Here is a 27,882-nt window from a genome sequence, read left to right on the forward strand (position 1 = left end):
TCCCTGGGCGCCTCCCCGACGTCCGCCACCTCCCGGCCAGCAGGTCCGCGCTCCGACGACCGCCGCGGCGCAGCTCCGGATCCGCGGTGAGTGCAGCCCGGAGAAGCCCATCTGCTCCGGGCTTGTGGGCCCTGCCGGCCTCGCAGGCGCCACTATGGGAGCAGGGACACTCATTGGGGGCGTGGGGTGCGCGCAGTTTAGAGGGAACATGGAAGAGATCGGATATCTCCAGTAGGGACAGATTGGCGGAAATTTCAGGGGTCCCATTGCACAGTCATTTACACTGAGGGAAAGGGGGACAGCGTCATTACTGTTCCTCCGTGGTGGTCTAGTCGTTAGGATTTGGCGTTCTCACCGCTGGGGCCCGGGTTTGATTCACCGGTCAGGGAACCTATTTTTACTTACAGTCTCATTTTTCCTGGATGTGTGGAGACTATTGGAAATAGGATTACCGTCTACCCTAAAACAAAACTACCCTTCGATTTTTATTTGAGTGGCATACATTCCAGACGGTGGAATTGTGAGATGAAATTTAGTGTAACTTTAAAATCCAGATGTGTCAAACCACTAAATAAATACAAGCAACAGTTTACACACACACATCCAAAAGTATGAGATAAGCTCCCTGTTTAAAACTGCCACTAGCAATGGTTCATTACTTAGATATAATTTGAAGCATTATTTACCATTTGGCCACCTCTTTGTAGTCAATTTTCTCCCAGCCTGTATCTTTGTATTACAAGATAGAAAGTATGTGGTATTCCAGTAAATTGAATTCAAAATTCTGTTCTCTTTTGTTTTGACGATTATTCTTTTACTTCCAGGTAAAACTGTTTAGAAAGGGGGGAAAGGGAAACAGGAAGGATGGATAAATATCATGCAAGTGGAAGCCAGAGCTTTCTGTGCGTTCACTCTGATCTTACTGGTTCTAAGTCCTGTAGCTTCCCCATTCACATGGGAGTCCTTGAAACTTTAGGAGCGTTGGAAGTGCAGCAGAACAGGGTCCCAGGCTCCACCTGTGGAATGGGCTGTGGGAAACCAAATCCGCACAAGTCATAAAATGAACAGCTTCTGAAGGGTCTAAGAGAGGTTAAAACCAGAGTCGGTTTTTTTTAAGATAGAGAGGGTTTGTTTGCAGAATTTGATTTTCATTTTGATGGACTCTGTTTTCCCAGTGGAGACACTTCTTTATTTCATCATTAGTTTCATGCAAACGGACCAAACCATGACAAGAGTTACAAGTCTGTCATATGGTGGTGTGAGAAATAGAGTCCTTTACAGTGTAAGAGACTCACTTTTTGGTTTGTCTTTCTAATTTGTCCACCAAAGGATTAGATATTGAACGCATCAATATAGTCTCAAGAACTTTGCTTGGCGGACAAGCTACTGAATTATGCTGAGGTTTATCAGTCACACCTGCCAGCAGGTCTGAGAACTCCAGCAGGCCTGAGAACTCTGCAGTCAGAGCTATTGAGAAGGAAAACTGGCTTCCCAAGTAGTGAGTGATTATTTGTAGAGTGAAACTTCACACTGCAGGATGGCAAATGATAAGAGAATTTGCCTCATTAGTACTTTTTTTTTTTATAAATGGCAGTAGCCTGAATAAAAGAATTGCTTCTGAGATGTTAAAGGCATCTATACTTTAAGCATTAACTCTTCCATTGCATCACACATGTCATAGCCACGTGCCAAGTGGCTCAGAGGCCACAGTCATGACTTAATTTTTTTGTTTGTTTGTGTTCTCTTCCTCACCAGTTGTATCTGAACTCTGCCTGTTGACTTCACTGGGTTTTACAGGAACACAGATCAAGGAGGTTAATACAGGCACTTGAGGTGTTGCAACATCAGCTGCGAGGAGGTCACCTGTTCTTGACTGAGAGCCCAGGTCATGCAGGAAGTGTGGCCAACCTTAGAGGTCAACTGGAGCAGCAAGGAGGCAGGCTGGGGACCCAAACGGAGCCACCTCACAGCAGGAAGTGCAGCTGTGCAATTGTCCTTGGTTTCCACAGGCCATCGACTCAATTTTAACAAACTTTTAGCTGCTGAAACACCATGGAGATATCTGATCCCACATTCAGCACCAAATGTGTTCCCTAGTCAAGCAGTCCCTGAGCAGCAGTGCCAAGTGGGCTTGTCACCCTTGCACACGTAGACTTGGTCAGTGAGGAGCAGTAATGTACTGAGGCAGTTTACTGCTTGTACACGTGGTGTAAACAAGATGAGCATGCTGTCAGCTCCTCACACCCATCATCCCACAGCAGACACCAAAGCGGAAGTACCGGCTGATGAGTCCACACACGTGTGGCGTTGGCCTGTCACGAAGGAGCCTGTGTCGTGTTTCAGCCAAGCGGTTAGAGTCTGGAGTCACACCCTGAGGAAGAGGGACAGGTTTGATGTTCCCATGATTTTCTGTAACCAGGGGACAGGTGAGAAGCTGCCTGCTAGAAGCCTGCCATATGACTAAGGAGCTTCCTGTAGGACATCAGTGAGAACTACCCTCATGATAGCTTCTCTCACGTTTGCCTGCCCTCCCATGGTTGGTGGGGCTCTTGGTCAAGAACTGGGTGGGGTATGGTTGAGCCTTGCTTTTGAGGCCCATGTAGAGAAGTGTCACCTCACAGGACCACCTGAGCCCTTTTACCTTGAACTTTGGAAAGAGGTGGGTTGGATGTAATATCCTTACATATGCTTTCTTTCCAAAAGTGCCTTGGTTACAAACCCCTACTGCTGCTTTTCCTTGGGTGTTGGCGTTGTACCTGTTTTTGTACCTTTCTTTGTGGTGTTGCCTGGAGAATATGAGGATGTTTTTCATCTTTAAAATCAAATAATTTCACTATGATGCCATCTTGAAGTCAACCATTTGTGAATTTTCCCTCATACTTGATGGGTCCGTCCCATGTGTATTCTCACATAAGAAATCTGTCATTTTCATTTTTTCCTAAGTCTATTTCTTGGTAGGATGATATTGCTATAAAAAATAAGAAATCACTACCACACTACAACTTATTTTCAACAACTACAGACATTCCCAAATACATTAAAACAAAGCAACTCTGATGATTCGAACACAGAATCACCTTCAGGGACTTAAAATACATTTTCTAAATAAAATGTGAGATCCATTAGGCCCGAAGAAGGGAACTTTTCAACATGAATAAATAACTATTATTATCAGGAGATAATGTCACTGATTTAAAAATTGGTTTAATTAAAAAAAAAAAAAAACTTAGACTAACTTGTTCTTAGCCGAAAAAAGTTTTGGAGAAAGTCTAATATTCCCTGTCATACAGGTGCACCCACATTAGTCTTCACTTGACTCTTTCCCAGGAGCTTCCTAGATATAAACAGATAGAAAACAAAACAAGATAAACAGTTCTGATACCCTGTAATTCATTTCTGTTTATTAAAAAAATATAAATTCCAGGCAAGGTGCCTTTTGGTACTCATTGCACAATCCTTCCTGGAAGCCTCATGGCTATGGATGCCAACAAGTCAGCCTCACAGTGTCGGGGCACAGGACCCAAGGTGCTTCCGCTAGCTCCACACGGGTTCTTTTATCCCTTGTGACCCTCTTTTTCAACCAGGGCACCTGCCCCTCCCCTTGGCAACCCTCCATCTGGGAGCCTCATTTCTCTGTTAGTGCAGTGTAGTTCAGCCAAGGCTTATCAGAGATCTTAAGGCTTTGGGGGCGTTCTAGGCAATCTTCAGGGAACTAAATGAAAGTTAACACGGATTTGAGGTACTAACCTTCAAGATCACTGCAACCCATTACAAAACACTGGATGCTTTACGAGATGGATTCCTGAAGGCTTGTTGTATCCTGAGCAATGCAAGGTTCCTGATTGTTTTGGACACCAGATATAAACAAATCAGTTAGCCTTGTCCTGGGGTCTCAGTCACCATGGCCCCTTGTGCAGCTTTGAGGGCAGAATAACAAACATGCATGAATGGAAATAGGTGACAAGAGATGCACAGCCCGGGACTGGAAGCAGAGGCTGCACAGAGGTGAGAGTCCAGCCACTGTCACCGCCTCCACTTCGGAGGCAGGGGGAAGAGTTGAAGGAGGTTGTACTAAGACTTGTTGCCAAAGATGCTTCTTGTCCTGTTGGCTAATGCTGAGAAAGGGTGTTTCATCTGCTTACCACCTTTCTATGGAAAACATCAGAAATTTGTCCAGATGGCTTGTTTCTGATTTTAAATCTTCGATGACCAATATCAAATGGTTGCCTTGCTGAAGTAACTTAGTTTGTACTTTAAGTAAAACTCTAATCCCAGGGAATAAGCAAAATTAGCATAAAGAGGAAATAAAAGGATACAGTAAGAGAGATAATGAGTTGTCCTTTGTAGTGGTTGACTCTGAAAGACTAAAGATCAGCCCTGAGATCATAACAACACTGTGTCTGCTCTATAAGATGGATAAAGCATTTGGAGGGATACGTAAAAAGATCAATAAGCTATGCTCAATTTTAAATTGCTTAGAAAGCCCAACTTCCTAAAATGGTATGCTTTAAACTCTTGGCTACCTAAAGAGTGGATTATTTTAAAGAAGTATTAATGGTTGAAATAGTAAAATACTGATTTAGTGACGAAGTACAAATTTTGGAGAGCTTTCTTTTCCAATATCCCAGGGAAATTGAAATCTGGATGGAGTTCCAGGCTCCTGACTTCTCCTGGGCTTATTGTGGCCATTTGGGAAGCCTTTGTCTCTGTCTCTCCTTACTCTGCTTTTCGAATATACATAAATCTTTAAAAAAGTGATTGTACTTTCTACAGAATCACTGCCACCTCCAACACACACCCTTCCATCTCTGATCATATGTACATATTCGCGATGCTCCGGTCTCCGGCAGGTCCTGTGCATTAGGAAGTGAGGACAAAACAAGTCCGGTGCCAGCACACGTGGCCTCTTATTCTCCAGTGTTCCCCAGTCAGTTCCCTGATGGCTGTGCAGAAGGCCAACAAATGGCCCCTCCAGGAAGTTTCTCAAGCAAACATTCTGGGACCCAGACTAACAGGATGTTTTAGTGGCCAACGTTCAACAGGTGTACCAGTGATCAGACGCTTCCACACTGGGACAATTTTGGATTTTTCAGCTGAGACTTGATAGCTGTTGGTAAGCCTGGGATCCTGCTTGCTCCAGGATCAATTCCAGATCCTGCTTGATATTCCCAGGAATGGTGCAGTCATCACATCCAAGAATGAATAGAAATCTGATATACAGAGTTCTTGGCAGGTAGAGGAAAAAACAACACTGAACTATTAGATGAGTCAGGAGGTTCATTCTTAAAGGAAGATGCCTGACCCTGGTGTTTCAGTAGCAAACATGTAATTCCCACACTATTTATCCAAGCTTGATCATATGAGACTGTTTTTTCTTCTTTTTCTCTATCATAGTAACCTGATTTACGATCTTTATTAATGTCTTTATTGCAAAGGCAATTGTGCCATGCTGCAAGAAAAATGAACTGGACAGTGTTTGGAGGACGCACGATTGGAAGTTTGTATACACACTGACTTGGCAGCCTGGCCTCTGGGTTGAGGTGAGGGTCATAGAAAGATTGACGCTTTGTATCTGCAGAAGGATTGACATATTGTATCAGGTGCAACAAACAGGCCTCTTGCCAGTGGGAAGTGGTGCTGCCGTGCTCCTCTGCCCTGAAGCACTAGAAACCCCATCCTTGCCACACTCTTGTATAACCTCCTGACACTGCGACACTGTCCACCACAAGCACAGTGTCCTAGCATATGTAACACAACTTCTCTATGCTACTGTCTTTGCAAATTAGATTGGGGAAGAGGTCACAAAATGAGAAACCTGAAGCCTTACCTTCTCCTTTAGGTTACCAGTCCTTAAACTTCTCTTGGTCCTCCCATGTTGACACCAGATCACAAAGTTGAGTAATTCAGCCACTGAGATTTCTCTCTAGCTCTTTCCACACAAACTCACAAATGGTCACAATGAGGTCTGAAGGGTAACTTGAGGGATTTATCTTTTCATTTCTAGTGTTTACTATTTAGTGGTTCCCTCTTCTATGGTCTAGCAGACAACTGCAAGTAGCTTCACAGGGAAGAGAGGACATTCAGAACTTCTGACTCAGGAGGGCTCAGTAAATGGAGAGTGACAGCTGCCCAGAATGGGAGAGAAGCGGAAGTGCAGAAGGAGCACTGGGAGATACCGGCCAGTGGGAAGCCAGGTGGTCCCCATTGCTGATCACACAGCACAGCTGACCTCTGTGACGGGTGGGCCAGTGGTCACTCTTCTCAAACGTGGCCACTGCAAAGCAGAGACGATGTCCATCTCATCTCCACCTGCTGTGTCCACATCTGCTGGCTCTGGAAGGCTGAGGGCGCGGCAGGAAGAGCCCTGCTTCTTCTGTGTTTGCATAGGGAACACAGGGATTAAGGGGACAGCAAAGCATAAAGGCCAAGGACATTATGATGCAGGGTCTTGGTGTTCTGAGGAGGCAAAGTCAAGAGGGAGGAGAGGCCAGTGGTTAAAGTTTCAGGGGTGGTGGGAGACTGTTCTGGTCCAAGGAAGGCAATTGGCAACAGAGAAATCACACTTGATAGTACCTCAACATTTTGTGGGAAAATGGAAGTAAATGATACATTTGTTCTTGTGAAAAAAAATTAAATGCATGCAAAGACCCTGTGTATATAAACTTGATACACTATCAAAGGATATAACAAGAGTGCAGAAAATGGGCAAGGGAAGACCAAGTGTTTGCACCATCATCCATTCCTGTGGCAGAGGCCGTGTTCTCCTGGGTTATTTGCCACTGGGCAGTTACAGTTTGGAAACTGCACAGGGAAATTTAAGCCACAAGGCAGCATGACACATGAGAAGCATCCTAAATTATCACATGATAAAAAGCACATACTAGAATTTTGAACCTATAAAATCCTTTAGAAGATTTACTAGTTTTTTTTCTTTTTATCTTAGTTGAATAACAAAGAAGAAAATATCAAAGCTCTTTGAATAACCAAATGGTTTATGGAAATTAATTTATATATTGTTATCCATGACAGCAAATTAGCATAAAAGATTTTAGGAAAGAATAGCTAGCAAAAGATCTATACAAAAATATATTCTAAAGACATATTCTTCCTGGTGTCGATTATGTCTAATTTTTAAAAAATATTTATTTTTATTTTTATTTTCACTGGAAAGGCAGGTATACAGAGAAGAGGAGAGACAGAGAGGAAGATCTTCCATCAACTGATTCACTCCATAAGTGAGCGCAATGGCCTGAGCTGCACCAATCCAAAGCCAGAAGCCTGGAGCCTTTTCTAGGTCTCCCACACAGGTGCAGGATCCCAAGGCTTTGGGCCATCCTCGACTGCTTTCCCAGGCCACAAGCAGGGAGCTGGAAGGGAAGCAGTGCCACTGGGATTAGAACCACTGCGCATGTGGGATCCTGGAGCATGCAAGGTGAGGACTTTAGCCACCGGACCCATGTCTCATGCTTTCAATTCAATTCAATTGCTTCTTTTGCTTCTAATCTTTCTTTTGCCTTCTGGTGTAACTGGTACTAGGCATGACTTCTGAAAATTGTATTTAGCTAATTTTTTTAAAGATGATTCACTCCCCAAGTGACTGCAACAGCTGGTGCTATGCCGATCCGAAGCCAGGAGCCAGGAACTTCTTCCAGGTCTCCCACACGGGTACAGGTACAGCGTCCCAAGGCTTTGGGTCATCCTCGACTGCTTTCCCAGGCCACAAGCAGGGAGCTAGATGGGAAGTGGAGCTGCCGGAATTAGAACCGGTTCCCCTATGGGTTCCTGGCACATTCAAGGTGAGGACTTTAGCCGCTAGGCAATGCCACCGGGCCCATATGTAGTTAATTTTTTTTTAAAATATTTATTGATTGACTTGATTTGACTGATTTTTTTAAAAAAGATTTATTCATTTTATTACAGCCAGATATACGCAGAGAGGAGGAGAGACAGAGAGGAAGATCCTCCGTGCGATGATTCACTCCCCAAGTGAGCCGCAACGGGCCGATGTGCGCCGATCCAAAGCCGGGAACCAGGAACCTCCTCCGGGTCTCCCACGCGGGTGCAGAGTCCCAATGCATTGGGCCGTCCTCGACTGCCTTCCCAGGCCACAAGCAGGAAGCTGGATGGGAAGTGGAGCTGCCGGGATTAGAACCGGCGCCCATATGGGATCCCGGGGCTTTCAAGGCGAGGACTTTAGCCGCTAGGCCAAGGCCACCGGGCCCATATGTAGTTAATTTTTAAACCCAGTCTAGCAACATTAATTTTTCCTTGATTGTTTGTTCCACTTATATTTAATGTGGTTGTTGATGTATATTAATTTTAAGTCCATCGTCATTATTTTTTTCTATTTTACTTTTTCCATGTTGCTATTTCTTTTGCTTGTTTGGAATTAGTTCTGTTTTAACTATTGTAATATTGTGTGATGCACTTATATGCTTTGCTTGTTTTTCTTTCTGTACTTTTACCACTTCTATTTTGTCTCTTTTTTGTAGTGACTTTAAACATTAATAATTTAATCCTTAAGTTATTGAGCTTAGTGATAATGAATACTTCTGTCCTCATCTTAGACAATAAAAAGAACTGGGAATACTTTTATTCTAGTTACTTTTACTCTATAAATTGACTATTGTCATTTAATACAGTTGTAAGCTTTCGTAATCTCCAGAGTGCATTAGTCACATAGCTTTATAGTTATATGTTAATTTGGATTTATTCACATATTTCCATATGGAATCATTTTCCTAAGAAAAATTACTTAAAATTTCCTTTTGTGTTGGTTTTCTAGTAAAGAACTGTTTCTGCTCATTTCCTCTAAAAGTATCTTTTTTACTATTTTAATTATTAACGATTATTCTCAGTAAGTTTAGAAATACTGAAGGCAGTTCTTTTCTTTTAGCCTGTGGAAGACAGGTGCATTTCAACTTTGGTTTTCAATATTCAGTCAGTTGTCTGCCTGCAGCTCTGTGATGCAGTCTCTTTCTGGTGCCTTTATTATTTTTATACTGCCTTTAATTTTCTGAAGTTTTACTGTGATGGCTATAAGTACAGATCTTCCTTTATCTTGTTTGGTTTATCTTTTAGACTCTTGGCTGGTGTCAAACGGTCTGAAAAACTCTCAAATATCATCTCTTCAAATACTGCCTTTATTTTCTATTTTCTCTCTTCTGCTTAGGAGCTTGTAATTTAAAATTAGATAGACCTTCTCTGTCTACAGTTGGAAAGACTCATAATACTGTCTTTCCCAAAGAGAAGGCGCTCTCCACTCCGCTGCATGTGGCTTCTGGGTGAGGCCTGGCACTTTCCAGGGTAAAACATCTGTAGAATCTGCAGGGGAGGGCCAATGTAAACCTAATGCACAATACCAGGGAACACTCCCTGCTGTTTTAGCCACAAACCAATTGTGCCTGTTTGCCCACGTACTATTTAACAACGTGCCTTGGCTCTGATTTAGATTACAAAACCAGCCAACCACCATCCATCACTCTTGTAAGTAAGGGTCTTCCTCACTTGGGTTTCCGGTTGTTTTTTGGGGGGGGAATTAATGACCATCATAGCTGAGCTTTCTTTGACTTCAGACACTCACAGCAAAACAATTATATTTTTAATTGCATTTGAGTGTTTAATCTTCCTTTTCTTCTTAACTGTACACTCTGTTTTTTCTCCTTCCTCCCCAGCTCTCACTTCTCTCATTCTTCCCTCAGCTGTGACTGCTTTCTGATAAACTCTTCTACTGAGTTCATAACTTCAGTTATTATTTTTTCAAAATTTCTGTGTGATCTCTCTAAATCTATTCTGCCATTTGCTATAGCTTCCAATTTGTTTCTAGGATTCTTCCCCCCTTTTGGCATGGTGATTTAACTTATAACTAACATCTTAGTTCCGTATTTCTGAGCCCTTCAAAGGACGAAACATTAGTCATGGTACTAAGCGACACTGTATGTGATGACAATTGCACAAACACCTGGCGAGGAGCCACATGTTGAGCTTTTGACCGCAGAAATGCCTGTAACTTACATGCACGTTGCAAGGACACTGATGACCAGATGATGATGACTTCTGTGGGGGTTTCTAAGCCATGTAGCCTACACATTCACTTCAGCTGTCACCAAGGGCAGAGGGTGCCAAGCAGGGCGGCTGTGGGCTGGAGAAACAAGACAAAATGGCCTAAAGACTGTATGGATTGTTCCATTAACTGCTGCCTGGAATATTCCCACAGAGGAGTCACGGCTGATGTTATCTGCTGGCAAGCTTAGCTCTTCTGCTATGTCTTTCTGATCAGACCAGAGCCAAGCGTCGCCTTTGAGAGTCTTGTGATCCTGAATGTTTATTTAAAGCTAAAGAAAATCTCTTAGTGGCCATTTAAAATTTTTTCATGTTTTTTTCTTCACAAGCCATGGAGGCATCATTATATTACAGTCTTTTCTAGAACTCTAATATCTCTAGGAGGGGTGAGCCTTTATTTTCAGATGTGTCTGCTGGTTTTCAGCGATACCCTAGTTTGTTTGCATTTGTTATTATCTTGGAACACCTGTTTAGAAAAACATGCCTGGAATAATTTGAGACCTAGAGGAAAGGCATTCCTGCAGGCATCTAGAGCCACTCCTGGCCAAGAGACATGATTAACCAAGTCAAAGATGTGAAAGATACACTGAGCTGACGGTGTATTGCCCAAGGGGAATTTCATTTCTAGTTCATCTTTATCCTAAGATTACAGCCACTGTGGACCTAGCTTATCATGAACTAATACCAGGTTATCCCTTCTGTTAAAACGGCACTGGGGAAGCGAAACATTCTGACCTTTGAGCAAAGTCTTAAAATCTGGCTCAAGGAGACAAAAAATGTGAGACCTGAATGAGGGTTCCTGTTTGCCAGTTTAGTTTATCAGCTAAAGAATGTTCTGCTCCCTCCCGCTGCATTCCTAGCACATCCAGGTGACCGGAAGCTTTCAAGGCAGTATCTCAGATTAACTGCGGTGGGGCTCCCCTAACCATAAGTGTAAGCTGGCACAGCTAGGAAGCATGCACAGGGCTGGTCACCAGGACTGTGAGTCCCCGAGTCACTACACAGCCAGGAAAAGAAACTGAGACACAGCTCAAAATGGCACTCTTAATCTGCCACATTCAAAGTGTTAGACTATATCTCTCCCTGTGCCAAAATAAGAAACCAGGTATCAGCCTGGCAACTGGCATCATAGCCTAGTGGCTGAAGTCCTCATCTTGCATGTGCCGGGATCACATGTGGGCGCCTTTTCATATCCCTGCTGCTCCACTCCGGCTCCTTGCTTGTGTCCTGGGAAAGCAGTAGAGGTCAGTCCAAAGCCTTGGGACCTGGAAGAAGGTCCTGGCTTCAGATCAGCCAAAGCCACTTGAAGAGTGAATCAAAGGATGGAAGGTCTTTCTGTCTCTCCTCCTCTGTGTAAATCTGACTTTCCAATAAAAATAGACAATCTTAAAAAAAGAGAGAGACATCCAAAACTAAACTTCCTGGAACACCTGCTCACCTGCCAACATTCCAAATTCAGGTGCAACACCTGTGGCGCTCAAGCTTGCAGGCATCTTTGTCTGTTTTCCTGCAAGTACCTCTTCCAATAGAAGGGGTTATAAATATTTTCAACCTTAAAATGGCCAAGACCAGATACCTTACACTGGTATTTCTGTGTATGCAATTTAAAAAGCTGGCAAGAAAATTAAGCACCTGGAGCTGGATGTTTAGTTTTGAGTGATACTTAGAAGCACCAGAGAGGGAAAATGACAAGATTGCTTCCTGTAAAAAATGAATGAGTCTGTCTCGAAACTAAAGAAGCAACTGGGGCACCACATGGTAGCCTACCGGCTAAAATCCTCACTTTGCACACTCCAGGATCCCAAATGGGCTCCGGTTTGTGTTCCAGCAGCCCTGGTTCCCATCCAGCTCCCTGCTTGTGGCCTGGGAAAGCAGTCAAGGACAGCCTAAAGCTTTAGGACTTTGCACCCACATGGGAGACCAAAAGAGGCTCCAGGCTCCTGGCTTCAGATCAGCTTAAGCCACTGCAGCCATTTAGGGAGTGAATCAGTGGATGGAAGATCTTCCTCTCTGTCTCTCCTCCTCTCTGTATGTCTGACTTTCCAATAAATAGATATATAGATAAATAAATAAATAAATCTTTAGAAAGAAAGAGAGAGAGAGAAAAAAAGAGAGAGAGAGAAAGGAAAGTAGCTAAAGCAAACCAGGTGACCTTGGCAGCTGGTACAGCTGCAGCCCCAGTAGCTAACTGCTGCCTTCAGCTCCTTCCTCTTGCCCCTCCGGTTTTCTGCCTGGGAACTACCAGGGCCAGCTTCTGTTTCTCTGCCCCACCAGCCTGGCACCTTAGAAAAAAACCGGAGCCAAAACAGTGGTGGCTGCTTCCAAGGATAAACCTGTTAGAGAAGGATGACTAGTCAGTTATGGCCGTGGGAGCTGGACTGTGAGCTCTGACAAAAGCCCTTTCAGACCCAGTGTAAAACTCTGTGGGGTCTTAACAAAACCTTAACTTGGGTATTCGGGCTTATGAGCTGGAGTGTTCAGATTTATACAATTTCTAAGAAGGAATAAATACACTGAAAGAAATGTTCCATAATGACAAGTAAAAATATGGAGAGTTAGCCAATCAGTGAATAGAAAACTTCTTTCTTTCCTTTTCTCTGGAATTCTGTCTTTCAAATAAATAAATAAATGTTTAATTTTAAAAGGGAATCACAAATGTCTGTTCTGCAAATGATATTCAATAGGATGAGAAGGTAAACCACAGAAGACCTCAGATATGCCAAAGACACACTGATAAAGGAATGCTATTGAGGTATAGGGCGCCATTGCCTAGCAAGTTGATACTCTACCTGCAGTATTGGCATCCCATTTGTGTTCTGGCTGCTCCACTTCCAATCCAGCTAGCTCTGTGAAGGATGACTGCTTTCCCAGGCCACAAGCAGGGAGCTGGATGGGAAGCAGGACCGTCGGGATTAGAACCAGTGACCATATGGGATCCCAGCGTGTTCAAGGAGAAGACTTTAGCTACTACGCTACCGCGCCTGGCCCAAAATAAATCTTAACAAAGAATCCTTTGCGTTCATCTGCTATGGGCTACTGTTCATATCTGGGCTGCTGCACTGCTCCAGCTCCCTGCTAGTAGTCCTGCCACCCATGTGGAAATCCATTTGGAGAGTGAGCCAGTGGAAGGAAGATCTCTGTATCACTGTGTGTCCCTCTCTCTGTAACTCTGATTGCACTTCCAATCCAGCTGTCTGCTATGGGAGACCCAAACAGGATTCCAGCCTCCTGGTTTAGGCGTGGCCCAGCTCAGCCATTATGGTGATTTTGCAAGTGAACCAGTATATGAAAGATCTCTCTGTCTGTCAGTAATTCTGCCTTTCATATAAATCATTAAATTTTTAAAAAATGTGTCTTAAGGCATGATTGTTCCAAAATGAGAAGAAAAATTATATATGGCAAAACCCCATCCAGGTTTCCCATGTGGATGCAGGGACGCAAAGACTTGAACCATTCTCTACTGCTTTTCCAGGTCACTAGCAGGAACCTAGATTAGCTGTGGAGCAGCTGGGACTCACACCAGTGCCCACAGGGGATATTGTGTCACTTCGTCAAACACTGGCTCCAGATCACCTATTTAAGTGCGTGGTGTGTGTGTGTGTGTGTTTAGGACATAAAGAATGATGCCCCTTACAAGGTGGACTCACCATTGTTCAGAGAAATGGACAATAGAAGAATAATTTATTTTATTTGTTTATGTTTTTAAAGATGTATTTATCTTCACTTGAAAGGCATATTTTTACTGAAACTGAAGGGGAGACAGAGAGAAGGTCTTCCATCTGCTGGTTCACTCCCCAAATAGACACAGTGGCCAGAGCTGAGCCAATTCAAAACTAGGATCTAGGAGCTCCTTCTGGGTCTCTGGGTGCAGGGTCCCAGGGACTTGGCCCATTCTCCACTGCTTTCCCAGAATGTGAACATAAAGCTCGATTGGAAATGGAGCAGTTGGGACATGAACCACCATTCGTATGGGGTGCTGGCACCACAGGGCAGAGGATTAGCCTGATGTGCCACAGTGCCAGTCCCATGAACAATGCTTCTTATAAAATATTTTATTACTCTGTTCTCTTGACACAAAAATTCAGATTCTCTCACATAAGAAAACAAAGATGAAGCCATACAATTCCTCATATCACCTTCTATATACAGCTGAGATGAGAAAATAGAAACCAGATTATACAAAATCACATGTAAACTGAATGACTACAATATCCATCCATCTATATCTGATATATGACCCACTTAGGAAGTCAAGTCTAAGGATTACAAATCATTGTCATCATCCTTTTGGAAATTCCAACTACTCTCATTACCTCCAAATACAGCATGCTTTGTAATTTTCAATGTTAATAATGGAATCTAACTGGATCTTATATAGCCGTCACCAGAATAAACGTGCTTTGCCTGTGTGGTTCTGATTATCTGTTAAGGTAGATGAAGAAAAGGGCCAGCTACAAACATGGGAAATTTGGATCGTGTTAGCCAAGATGATCTGTAACGTGCTTTATAGTTCATAGCTTGAATCTCTTCATGTTCCAATGCATAGAAGAGCAAGACCACAAGGATAACGTCCACTGGTATCCAGGTCCAAGTCAACAGGGATGCTGTCCCTGCTTTGAAGATGCCCTGTGCAGCAGCACCCAAATGTGCATCCTGAATAGGGTGTGGGGTGGGCCGGGCTGCAACATTCACCAGCTCATACAAGGCCAAATGGGAGGCCAGAGTACACCTGGCACTGGCCTAAAACCCATTGGCATGTATGAGAACTGGGTCTGGGAGTGGATCAAGTGGAGGAACTTGGGAAACTCCCTTGGCGAGTCATAGCTCTCGCTGGTGAACACGTGGTCCACATCTGGGGGTCGGACAAGCAGGGCATAGTAGTTCCAAGATGTGTAAATTGGTAATGGAATGGAACGTACTGGGCAGGACTGAGCAAACCTTAGCCTACAAGCAAAACTAGAAACCAGCATGGAGCACAGGTCATACCTAGCTAGGCTCTTGCACCTACTGGTCCTCAGAGCAACCACGGACAGGTGCTTGATTTACGGCTAGGAACAGGCCCAATTGGGAAGGTAAGGGGACACCCTAACTGGGTTGAGGTTCCCACCAAGGGGCGCGTGTGCTGGAATGGGGGCTGCGTTCTATCTAGGAAACAGTTGTAGTTACCCGAGGCACTAGTGTGGGCTGGGATTGGATGCACCAGGCCAGTTCAGACCCCAACACCATCTGGTGTCATGGAGAACCAGGGTAGATGTGGGACTGACTAGACTGGGTCTCAACCCCCTACTGAGCCATGTGTGAGCTGTATGTGGGTATGGACGAGCCATGGCTGGGCTGAAACATCCAACAACAAGAACCAGAATGGGGTGAAAGCCAGCCAGGAAAAGCCACTGTTCCTGCTAGGACAGGAGGTGAACTGAGTAGGGTTGGCTCAAGGACCCCCTGGTATGCGCAAAATCTGGTATTGGGAGAGGTTCTGATGGAGGAGCCTGGGCAACTCCTCTGGCAGGACACAGTCCCTGCAGGTAAGCGCAAGAAGCATGATAGGAAACAGCCCAGAATAGGCCATGGAAAGTTTCCCATTGGCACACATTCAGCATGGGTCAGGGGAAGACCAGGCTGAATCAGTTCATGTCATCCACTGGCAAATCCGATCACCAGAACAGAGTGTGGGTTGAGCCGGGTTTGGTCGCGACAAAACCAATACACATTATGGAATGCCAGGGTGTGTTTGCCTGTACTGGATTTGACTGCAGCACCCAACCAGCACACGCGAGATCCAGGAAGGAAGGGGCAGAGCTGGCAGGGGGATTAAGGGGCTGGTCCCCTCGCTGGACAGCTACTCCCACTGGAGAGCGTGAGCTGGGATGAGGACAGACCAGACTAAGCAGGGCTACAACACCTGTGCGCCGCATGTGGACTAGATCAGGGAAAAGCCAGGCTGGGCTGATGTTCCTACTGGTACAAGCATAAATTAGAGTGGGTGAGGGTTGTTAGGGCTTAGCCACAGCATCAGCTGGCAGAAGCTGGCACTGGGGGCTAATTCTGTCAAGTCAAACCACAGAACCACCCGAAGAGTGCATCAACCGGGATTGAGAGAGACCTGGAAGGGAAATAGTGGGTTCCCCCCTCTTGGGTTACTACTCCCACAGGAGGGCATGAAAACTAGGATGGGGGCTGGGATGGCTAGACAGAGAAGCACTCAACAACATCCGTGAGGGCTGGATGGTTGAGTTGGTTAGATGGAACTAAGCTTTAATACCCAGTGACAAGTACAAGAGCCAAATGGGATGGGGGACAGACTGGTCTACTGCTACACAGACTGGCAAGCCAGGGTGGGGGCGGGCCTGGTGGGGGTTATTGTGGGTCGCCCCGACTAGGCTGCAGTTCCCACTGGTTGAAGGGCCAAGTGTGCTGGGCCGAACCAGACTGGACTGCAACACCCATTGGTTCCAGTGCAACTCGGGACTGAAAACAGATCCAACCCAGCAATTGCAACCACCAGCTGATCAGGGTGATGGACTGTGCCTGGCCCTGTGCTTGCTAGAACATACAAGAAACTAGTCTGGGAATACCTCAAAGTTTCTTTGGAGATCTCCCCAATCGAACTGCTGGACTCAAAACTCTAACCAAGAAAAGACAGAAGACAGAACAGGTCAATCATTCATATCAGGTATATGTTGGCAGCGAAATAGGGGGCAAACGGAGACTTTATGATGGACCATATCAATCAGTGGACGACCTCATCGAGCGAAACTGGCAGTGACTCATAACTGGAGAACTATTAAAACCACTTGAGCAAATATCTCAGAGCATGCCCCACATCCGGGACTTGGGGTGGGCGAGAAACCAGGTGGGGCTTCTCCCTCAACATCCCCCTTTACCTCAGATACACGATGGAAACAATATGGACATAATAGTATTACCCACTTCCCTATACCCCCTGAACCTTTTTTTTTTTTGTTAATCATAATTAACTATGTAAAGATTGTCAACAACTATACAATATAATTAATTAATTAATTAATAAAAAATAAAGGCAAAGGTAAAAGTTAAAAAAAAAAAAAGAAGATGCCCTGTGGTTGGATCCCAGGGACCACCCTTTCCCAGTGAGTCTCAGCCTTGGGCAAGGAAGTAGCTACTTTTCCTTAAGAAGGAGTGAGTATTCTGTTTTAGGGCCACTATAATAAGACTGACTAAGGATTCTGTTGTTTGGTTTTCCATGCATAACATTCAATGTGGGACTTTTTTTAATCAACCATCAAATCTCTGAGCTGAATATATATTCTTTCATTTTAAATGAGGCATTATTAATGTTTCAATGGACTAATAAATTATGTAGCTGGAGAGTTAGGTAGACAGATGAACATGTGTATGCTGGCCAGAAATTGGGAAAAATAGTCATATGTTGGATTCAAGAATGTTGTCTCAGAGCCATAAATGTCAAAACCACACTCTGATTTTTTTTTAAGTATTCTTGAACTTTCTAACTACCCATCAAACACAGGCCACATGGAATGAATGAGCAGACATTACGTCAGGTGTCTTTGAGTGACAGGAGTAGGGGTTTAAAACCATGCAAAAGTGGTTCAGCTGCCAAAGTGACTGAGAGGCACGGAAGTACACTGTGAGGCTTGTTACCTCAAGAATTAAGAAAATGAGGAAGAAATACTCCTCCAGTTGCCATCCTAGAGACCCTTCAGTGGTTATGTCCCCTGGGATTCTGGTCAACCTTAAGGGCATCTTACAAAGAATCTAAGAAACCTAATTTCTAGCACCCCTGGCCATTCAGAGATCTTATTTAATTAGTCCATGTATTATTAATGTGCTTCAAAACTTTCAAAGAAAATGTAATTAAAAGATGAATTCAGGGTGGGCGTTGTGGTACAATTGTGAAACCGTGACTTGGAATGCCCACACCCCATATGGGAGTATGGAGGTTTGAAAACCACTTCTGCCTACGATTCAGTTCCCTCTTAATGTGCCTCCTGGGAGGCAGAAGATGATGGTCCAAGTGTCTATGTCCCTGTAGCCGCCTGGGAGACCCAGACTGAATTGCTGACATTTGTGGCAGTGAAACACGGATGAAAGATCTTTCTTGCGCTCTTTCTGCCTCTTGCTCTAGCTTTCAGATAAATGTCTTTCTCTCTGTAACTTTGCCTTTAAAATTTTTAAAAAAAAATCAATCTTAAAGATGAAGCAATAAGAAAGAGACTTGAGAAGTTTACTTTTTTTAAAAAAAATATTAATTGAAAGGCATAGAGAGATCCTTTTACTCACTGGCTCACTCCTCAAGTGCCCTAAAGCCAGAAGGCCAGAATGCCACCTGGACCCAAGGGCTTGAGCTGTCAGGTGCTGCCTTCAGGAGCACAACAGTAGGAAGCTAGATGAAAAGTGAATGAGCTGGGCATTTCAGGAAGCAGGCATTCTAGAATGGTATGCGTGGGTCCCAAGTGGTGACTTACAGCTACTATGCAGAAACCCTATCTCAGTTGACCGTTTTCTATTGTTGCCTGTGAATCTCCTGTTGTTTTAGATCGCAGTTCTGTTTCAGAGTTCACTTCCATAGCATCACTGACTCTATTCTGGTCTTGTTGGGTGTGCCGGCCCCTGGTGCAAAATAAGGACCTCTTAGTGACTTTATTTAACAAGAAGTAGTGTCGATTCAGGGAATGTTGGGAAGTTGGAGCCAATAATAATATGCAACACTTATCATCACTCTTTGTGCTCTGAAAGATGGCCACATAAATCTCCTGGCACTCCTCGGAGTCATCCTAGTTTCGGTTTTGCTGTCCTTCTCAACAGAATACCTTAAAATTTCTTTATTCTTAAGATTTGTTTATGTTTATTGGAAAAGCAGATTTACAGAGAGAAGGAGAGACAGAGAGAAAGCTCTTCCATCCACTGGTTCGCTCCCCAAGTGGCCGCAATGGCCAGAGCTGAGCTGATCTGAAGCCAGGAGTTTCTCCTACCAGATGCAGGGTCCCAAGGTTTGGCCGTCCTCGACTGCTTTCCCATGCCACAAGCAGGGAGTTGAAAGGGAAGTGAAGCAGCCGGGATACAAACCAGTGCCCATATGGGATCCTGGCACATGCAAGGTGAAGCCTTTAGCCACTAGGTTACCACACTGGGCCCTTAAAATTTCTTTTTATCTTTATAATACTGCTTCAGGTGCCAACTCACTTAGGTGATATAGAGCTTCCCACCCATAACCTGAATCTTCTCTCTTGGAGACGTGTCCATACTTAGGCATGCGCTGTTCTCCTCTTGGGCAGTATTGCTGCAGTTTGCCACATTGTTGTCTCAAAGGTTCCTGTGTTGGAGGTGTGGTCTTCACCATGGTGCCATGGAGGGGTGGGGCCCGTAAGAAGCAAGGCCTAGAGGACAGTCCTTAAGTCACCAGGAGTGCCCCTCTGCAAGGACTCAGGCTGCTCCTGGGGATCCCTGAGTGTGTTCTCAGGAGAGTGAGTTATAAGAGACGGCTGCATCCCTGAATTGCTCACTGTCCACAAGCCTCTGCCAATGCAGTCTCTGCCTTTTGCACCATGAGCCCTCAACAGAGGCTGAACCCATGGAGCCCCCTAGTCTTGCACTTTCAGCCTCCAAAACCATGAGCTGAATATATCTCCTGGCTTCATGAAGCTACCCAGCTTCAGGATTTGGTTTAGTTGCAAAAATGGACTAATACAAGCATTTATATTAAACCCCCAGTTTCCTTGGATTTCTCCAAGGTGAACATTCTAGACTCGTAATGTCTTTCGGGATGATGGTGTTTGCTTTTTTCACCAACATGGAGATTTATCCTGCCTGCATTTCCCACAAGCAGCAGTCAGATTTCCTTTAGCAGAGCTACTGTAGATGAGTAACTTCTCACATGCCTGGTAGACGCTGATTCTTCTGGAATCAAATGATCAAGATTTGGGGGCATTATCCAGGCCTTCAACTAGTTACTAAAGTGGAGAAGGCAAGTGTTCAGCTGATTTAAACTCTTCCTTGGGATGTGTGCATCCCATATCAAAACACCTGGATTTGAGTCCCAGTTCTGCCTCCTTTTCCAGACACTTGTTGATGCACACCTTAGAAAGTAGCAGGTGATGGCTCCGATATTTGAGTGACTCTCCGCCACGTGGGAACCTGCATGGAGTTCCTGGTTCCTGGCTTCAGCCTTGGCGCCCCAGCCAGGCCAACATAATGGAAATAAATTAGCAAACAGGAGATTTGTCTCTGTACTTGCTTTTTAAATTTTTGTCTTTCAAATAACTCACACAACTAAAAACATTTATAACTGACATAAATAAATGACATTTTGCCCATTTCTGGCCCTAAGAAACACAAATGGTAGAGAGTGAGTATAATCAAATAGGACATCAGTAAGACGTTAAGACTTATCCTTGGATTCTAAGACTTCATAACCCAAAGCCAGTTCTTCATCCTGGGAGAGACAAGGTAAGAGGTGTGAAAATTGAGAGGACATACTGAAAGAACTAGGGATGCATTTCCCAGAAAAGGAACGTGGTGGATGAGCTCAGAAGTGGCTATTTCCTTCCTCTTTTCTAACCTTGAACCCAGAGCCCCTAACACAGCTCTTTACTGATTTCTGTGTTGCAGGGTTCACTACCCTCGCGTCAGGGAGATAACATGTGGCTCTGGCTGGCCCTACTCCTGTGGGGTAAGTCGGGCTGCGAGTGGGGCTGGCTCAGCTGAGCCAAGGTTTTTGTCCCTTTGGTGTGTTCGGCCTGAACTCCTAACTATGAGATGGCTGTGACGGTGGTTGTAGGCGTCACTGGTGGGGATAGGGATGAGAAGGAAGACGACCCCAAACCAGCATGAAACCAGGAAACCTCACATCAAAGCAAGGCGTCAGTGAGCACCTGGAGGTCGTCCTGTTCTGCTGGCAACTGATTTTGGAGGAGGAGCACAGGGAGAAACCTGAGAGAGTAAAGCTGGCATCTCAGATCCGACATTAATTCTGCCTCCCCAATTCTCCCTTCCTGGTCGTCTCCTGCTGACTGGCTGACATCTGTTCTCTGGTCTCTGGCAGTTCCAGTTGGTGGGCAACAGGGTGAGTGATGTCTAACCCTACCTCTCCAACACTGTCTTCCTACCTTATGGGTCCCTTTAGCCTGCAGCACAAGGATCAGGATAGAAAAGGGAAGGATTCCCAGATGATGTAAAAATGCCCATATTCAGATGTTGTTGGATAAAACCCTAATTCCTAACATAAGTTGCGAACATGTGCTGAGTGAGTTGTGACTTCTAGAATATATACACAAAAGTGGCTGGGGTGCAAAAGAAATGAACAAAAAACTACAGCTCAAACAAACAAACCACCTCTGCTGGCTTTTCCAACATCTTCCACGTTGTTCCTTTTACAAGAATCCTTAAGCTGGCTTTTCCCTGGGAGCCAGCCAGGCAGGTACTGAAGGAGCCAAGGGAGGAGTCTCAACTGGCTCCACGCAGACACTAGTGGAGGTCTGTGCTCTGCCCACGAGGTCAGAGGACAGGAGGCTGAGACAAGCGGCTCCAGACGGGCCCACCTCCAAATCCTGTGTCCTGGCTGACGGTAGGGGAGCCTACGGAAACCCCAGAGCCATAGCACCCAGACTGAGTGCTGGCTCAACATGCTTTGCCCGGCTTCTCCACTGACCCGGACAGCTCATTCTCTCCCCTGCTGGCCACCAAACTAGACCAGCACTGCAGCGCCCTTCCTGTTGCTCCCCTTGTCGGCTTTTGCTTCTGATCTCTCGCCCAGCAGACCCCACGAAGGCAGTGATCACCTTGCACCCACCGTGGGTCGATGTGTTCCAAGAGGAAGCAGTGACCCTCTGGTGTGAGGGGCCGCGTGCGCCTGGCGACAGCGCCACCCAGTGGTTCCTCAACGGCACAGCCCTTCAGACCTCGTCCCCCAGCCACAGCATCACCAATGCCCACGCCAGTGACAGTGGGGAATACACTTGCCAGACCGGACTGTCTGTACCAAGCGAGCCGGTGCAGCTGGGCGTGCACAGAGGTAAGAGAGGCATGGGGTAGGGTCTGGAATTACAAGCTCTTCCTTCGTTTTGTCCGTGCTGGATGCCGGTGTGAACGCATTAACCCTGTGTGCCTATCAGGTAAAATAAAACCAATGCACTCATAATATCACGTGCCTCAACTGGGTCAGATGTGAATGGAGCATCTAGAGCAAACCTCAGGACCCACAATTTTATCGTTATTCAAAAGGTGCTCCTGTAGACAATAGCAGCAATTCAGGCAAATGCACAGTGAACAGGAAATTCTCCCTCACATCCCAAAAGCCTGGTGCTGCAATCACCTGCCACAAACAAACTTAAACTTTTTTTTTTTTAAGATTTTATTATTATTGGAAAGCCGGATATACAGAGAGGAGGAGAGACAGAGAAGAAGATCTTCCATCCGATGTTTCACTCCCCAAGTGAGCCGCAACGGGCCGGTACGCGCCGATCCGATGCCGGGACCAGGAACCTCTTCCGGGTCTCCCACGCGGGTGCAGAGTCTCAAGGCTTTGGGCCGTCCTCGACTGCTTTCCCAGGCCACAAGCAGGGAGCTGGATGGGAAGTGGAGCTGCCGGGATTAGAACCGGCGCCGATATGGGATCCCGGCGAGTTCAAGGTGAGAACTTTAGCCGCTGGGCCCTGTATTAACTTTTGATTCTATTTCTCAATGAGTGTCTTAAAGCCTCATACAGCAGATATTTAAAACACACCTCTATGGATATAAACAGACTTTCTTTTTATGCAATCAACAGTAACACAAAGAACAGAATATATGCTACAAACCAGTTTTTCAAAAGTTTAAGTTTGGGCCCGGCGGCGTGGCCTAGCGGCTAAAGTCTTCGCCTTGAAAGCCCCGGGATCCCATATGGGCACCGGTTCTAATCCCGGAAGCTCCACTTCCCATCCAGCTCCCTGCCTGTGGCCTGGGAAAGCAGTCGAGGACGGCCCAAAGCCTTGGGACTCTGCACCCGCGTGGAATACCTGGAAGAGGTTCCTGGTTCCTGGCTTCAGATCAGCACGCACCGGCCATTGCGCTCACTTGGAGAGTGAATCATCGGATGGAAGCTCTTTCTCTCTGTCTCTCCTCCTCTCTGTATATCTGACTTTGTAACAAAAATAATAAATAAATCTTTTTTTTTAAAAAGTTAATACAAATTCTTTATGAGCTTTCTGAAGGTTATGGTAGCTGTACCATAACCCTGACTGATAGAAAGCCTCTAAGTTTTCCATTTCTGTGCATGTAGTCTTAGGAACATTTCATAATGCGCTGGGCATGGAATTACTGTGAGACATTAGTCAGTAGGAGGAAAAGAAAACTAATGAAACGGTATCAGGCACTGAAATCTGTATGTAGCTTTATTTGTCAAGTAATGGAGACTGAAATATTCTTCAGGGAAAAATGTTTTCTTGCTCAAGAGAAAGAGGAGGCTGTTTTCTTTACCTCTGCCTAGACCAAGGACTGTTAATATTGATGACTCATTAGGAATGCCAACCTCCTGCTGTTTTATTTAGTGGAAATTCGAATTGGAACTAACTTACACAGCACAGCTGAAGTGTTCATCTCACAACAGCACCCCAATCAGGAAACACAACATTTCCAGTTCTTCCTTCTTGCCCATTTCTCCCTAGCAGTGACTTCTTTTCTTTGGGTTTTTCTATTTCTGGAGTTAATGTAAGTGACTGGCTAATTTTTCCTCTAAAATTATGATTGTGAAATTCATGCCAATTGAGAAGTTACAGTTCATTTAGGCTCAATCCTGTAAATTGTATATATTTTCCATTCTTTTAATAAACTCTTGGACCTTTTGCTTTCTTTCGCCTCTTACAAATGGCACTAAAAGAAAACGGACAGGAGTTTCACCTGTACTATGCTAACATGTAGACATGCACGTGTTGGAAGGTGCCTCGGAGTGTTTCGTTTATTATTCAGGAATGGTTCCTACATTTTGGGTTTTTCAGATTGGCTGCTGCTCCAGGTCTCTGGCAGAGTCTTCACTGAAGGGGAGCCACTGACCTTGAGATGTCACAGCTGGAAGAATTTACTGATACGCAAATTGCTTTTCTATCAAAATGGCACGATATTTAAGTTTTCTTTTCAGGATTCTGAACTGACCATTCCAAAAGCCAACCTGAGTCATAACGGCATTTATTACTGTTCGGCCATGGGAAGGCATCGTTACACATCAGCTACAGCATCTGTTACTGTAAAAGGTACTGTGAGTACTTATGCAGTTGTAGTTGTAAGGCCCTGAAGGACAATCATTAACCATCTACAATCCCCATTTCCTAGTAAGGGAAGAAATTGAGTTCCAGGACAGAAAAACACGCTGCTGAAGGCCACACATGACCACTGGCTAGGCTGGAACCAAAACTGAGCTGTTGGCTCCCAGTCTTTGCTCTGCCCAGTAGATTACAAGGCCTCGTCAATCAGGGCAGTCAAGATCCCTTGCATCCATTTTATTGTAGCAGCAAGGAACAGAAACTCACTCAACATAGCTAGGAGAATAATGTAGGTCTGACAAAAGATCCATTGAGACAGAAACAGGGAAGACACTAGAAATTGCACCTACTGCCCGCCTGGCTCTCAAGGGTGCTGTGGCTTCCAGGATCCCACTTATCTCTGTCTCCACCCACTGTCTCTGTAGAGCTGTTCCCAGTTCCGGTGCTGAGGGCATCCCTGCCATTCCCCATCCTGGAGGGGAGTCCGCTAACACTGAGCTGTGAAACCAAGTTGGTCCCCGGGCAGCCTGCTTTGAGCCTTGTCTTCTCCTTCTTCATGGGCAACAAGACCCTGCAGGACAGGAATGCGTCCTTGGAATACCAGATCCCAAAGGCTGGGCAGGAGGATTCTGGTGCCTACTGGTGCGAGGCAGCCACAGAGGACAAAAGAGTCGTGAAGCGCAGCTCCGCCTTGCAGGTGCAAGTGCTTGGTGAGTAATGACCCTGGGAGCCTCAGCTCAGGAGAAGACAGGCTGTCTCCTCCCGTGGATCTGGGGGACTTCAGGGCGCAGGCAGGTGGGAGGAGAGATGCTCTCCAAGAAAAGCTCACAGGCTTCCCACCCTTGATTCAGGACTTTGCCCTTCTCAGAGCATCTGTTGTGCTTCTTTCTGGTCCCTGTCTCCTCCATTCCTTTCCTAATGTTTTTCCCTCCTCTTTCTTCCTCCCCCTTCTCTCTCCTTCAGTTTCTGTTCCCCCTCTCCCGGGTTCTTTCCACACTCCACCCTGCCCTGTCCTGCTCTGCTCTCTTTCCTCTGCTCCTTGCATTCTACCTCTCCCTCACCAATTCTCTCTCCAGGAGGATTTTGTCTTCTGTCTCTTGATGGTCCTGGGTCCAGGAAAATGAAGACCCTGGCCTGCAGGCTTTGGTTTGAAACACTAAGGCTGTATTTATGAGCATGCAACTGTGTGGGCTATACTTAACCACCTGCCCAAGGGTCTCTGCCTGATGCCAAGGGATGGGAGTACCCAAACAAGGGGTTAATCTTCAACTCAAACTCATTGAGTTTAATGTCACAGAGATGGCATTTCTGTGAAACCAGGGAGTAACTCTCCTGGGGTGCACCCCTGTAGGTAAGATTCACAAAGCCTGCTCCATCCCTGTACACCACAGCCCACTGCAGCTGTCTCTAGGTCCCAGAAATGCCCAGGGCCTCCATCCTGAGTAGGCACATCAGGGCCCAGCCCACCTTCTCGTCCTAACAGAATGCTGTTCTTCTCTTTGTCTTTTCCTGTTTCAGCCCCCCAGTCACTATCTCGCGTCTGGTTTCATGTACTTTTGTTTCTGGCAATTGGAATGTTAATTTTCTTCAGCGCCTGTCTCTGTTCAATGATATGTAAAGAACTACAAAGAATGAGGACGCAGAATTTACAAATCCCTATGTCTTCTGGTCCCGTGAAGAGTATAACTTCCTACCTTCAAAATTACAGACAATTAGAGGAGGAATTGAAGAGTCAAGAATTAGAAGAAGAACTGCAAGAGCGAGGCCACCCACAGCCCCAGGGGGCAGAGGGGCAGCACACGTAGATCCGGCAGTCGCCCAGGCCCTCCCGACCACTGGGTTAGCACTGGTGCATGCAAGCCAAAAAGTTGAATGTCTCTTGACCTGAGGGTTCTGTGGCTTATCACTCTTAAACAGAGCAATTAAGTAGCCTGACTTTAACTGATACTAATTTGGGAACTTGGTAATCAAGGATGCTTTGGAAATGAAATCTGAAAAAATATTTAATAGCTTGGAAGTCACGGCTAGCCTGTTAGATGACTTTAAAAAGAGTGTGTTTTTGAAAATAGGGTAGAAATGTGAATGTGTGCATATGTACAAGAGATTCAGACACAGAAGGATCTAGTGAAAGAGAGTAAAGGAGACTGAGGAAAGGGAGGGAGCCTCTTAGCTGGAAGTCAGTGGGGACTAAGTCAGGGAGCAAAGAGGGGCTAGAGCCTCCAGATGACTTCCCAGGGACTGTGCGGATGAAAACCCCCCACAGCTCTGTGTTCAGGATAGCAGCAATTCCACAACTCTTCCCTTTCAGTCCCTGACAGGGATGCTTCCATAGGTGTTGGGCAGACACAAAGGGGTCCCTGGGGATGCGAAATGGTGTATCAGCCTTGTTTCATTGGAGGTGTCACATAATCTCCCCAAGTTCAGAGGCAGGAGGGCCTGCCCGCATCCCAGGCCAGCCCTGGAGCAGACAGAACAGAGCTGAATACCTGGACCCAGCTCTCCGGGCTGGCACTGCGGGCACAAGTGTTGGGGAGGACCGGAACATTCTCAGGACCAGAGACTGACTTTGCCCCACGGTTTTCTCAATGGTTGCCTAATAGTGTGACGGCACACTGCTCTGCTACCCAGGCTGCAGTTTGGAGACAAAATATTTTTCTGCTACTGTTCAACAGCTCATGTAAAAATTGAAATATGTGAATAAGAATTTACTGAAAGCATAGAAGAAAAGGAGTATAAAATATCATTATATATACACATACACATATATATGTATATAATATGACAGCATGGATCTAGGTTTGCTTTACAAAATGTAGCTTGTCTGCCAAGTAAGCAAACGTCCCTGGCCTGCCTCTCTCCCAGCTCCTTGTGGCGGTGCTCATGTTCCACACCATGTACCCGGGAGCACCTTCAAGGAACCTGGGCCGGAAGCAGATGCAGCCTCCTGCCCGCCCTCCCCCCACCACCACCTGGCCCACTGCTTCCCAATGGGTGATCTCCTCTCTCAGAAAAAAGTACCCCAATTGTCATTCAAAGAACGGATCAGGTATAAGAGCAGGAGTTTCATTGATTGGACATGATACTTGGTCTTACACGCCTGGGCTTCAGAGAAATAAGAACTGTAGGAAACGAGTCCCAGAGGAAGCAGGAGCAAAGACTTTCTGCTGAGGAACCATTAGAGGAAGATTCTAGACCTCAGGAACAGGAAACTGAAGTAGAAATGGACAGGGTAGGCAGGAGAAGGAGCTCCGCCCTCGCAAGGCAGCAGGTCCAGTTTCAGGGAAGCTCACAACCTGGTGGCGCAAGGGCAGAAGCTGACAAAGTAATAAGCTGGGATGAAACCCGAGTAAGGCTGCTTATCACTAAAATATCCATCCCTCCCTCTTTGTGCCAACTTCTCAAATTTTTCCATGATTTTTTTCCACAATGACTTCTTGTATATATTTTAATGCCTATATAATTGATTTGTTTAAATAATTATCTTAACTGAACAATCTACTTTCAGTCTGACCTTATTTCTGGCTTATTGCTGTGTCAGGAAGATTCATGGAGTCCTCCATATACAGCTTCCCCATCTATTTCCCAAGCC

The 27,882-nt window shown here is 45.5% G+C and overlaps 1 protein-coding gene across 1 annotated transcript; it reads left to right on the forward strand.

Moving 5' to 3' along the window:
• On the forward strand, positions 1-26,768 carry LOC101529546 (high affinity immunoglobulin gamma Fc receptor I-like). The gene is made up of 7 exons (XM_058660178.1): positions 1-86; positions 20,671-20,731; positions 21,104-21,124; positions 21,818-22,072; positions 24,033-24,284; positions 24,719-25,003; positions 25,812-26,768. Exons 2-7 carry the CDS (start codon positions 20,701-20,703, stop codon positions 26,096-26,098), a joined length of 1,131 nt encoding a protein of 376 aa, XP_058516161.1. The 5' UTR covers positions 1-86; positions 20,671-20,700; the 3' UTR covers positions 26,099-26,768.
• Positions 26,769-27,882: the final 1,114 nt, after the last annotated feature.

Source organism: Ochotona princeps, chromosome 2, assembly GCF_030435755.1.
Source record: "Ochotona princeps isolate mOchPri1 chromosome 2, mOchPri1.hap1, whole genome shotgun sequence".
NCBI classification, from domain to species: domain Eukaryota; kingdom Metazoa; phylum Chordata; class Mammalia; order Lagomorpha; family Ochotonidae; genus Ochotona; species Ochotona princeps.

Coding starts and splice junctions, on each gene's coding strand:
- LOC101529546 (XM_058660178.1), top strand. CDS start 20,701: ATGTGGCTCTGGCTGGCCCTACTCCTGTGGG. Junction 21,125..21,817: donor TCCAGTTGGTGGGCAACAGG/GTGAGTGATGTC, acceptor CTCGCCCAGCAG/ACCCCACGAAGGCAGTGATC. Junction 22,073..24,032: donor GCAGCTGGGCGTGCACAGAG/GTAAGAGAGGCA, acceptor TGGGTTTTTCAG/ATTGGCTGCTGCTCCAGGTC.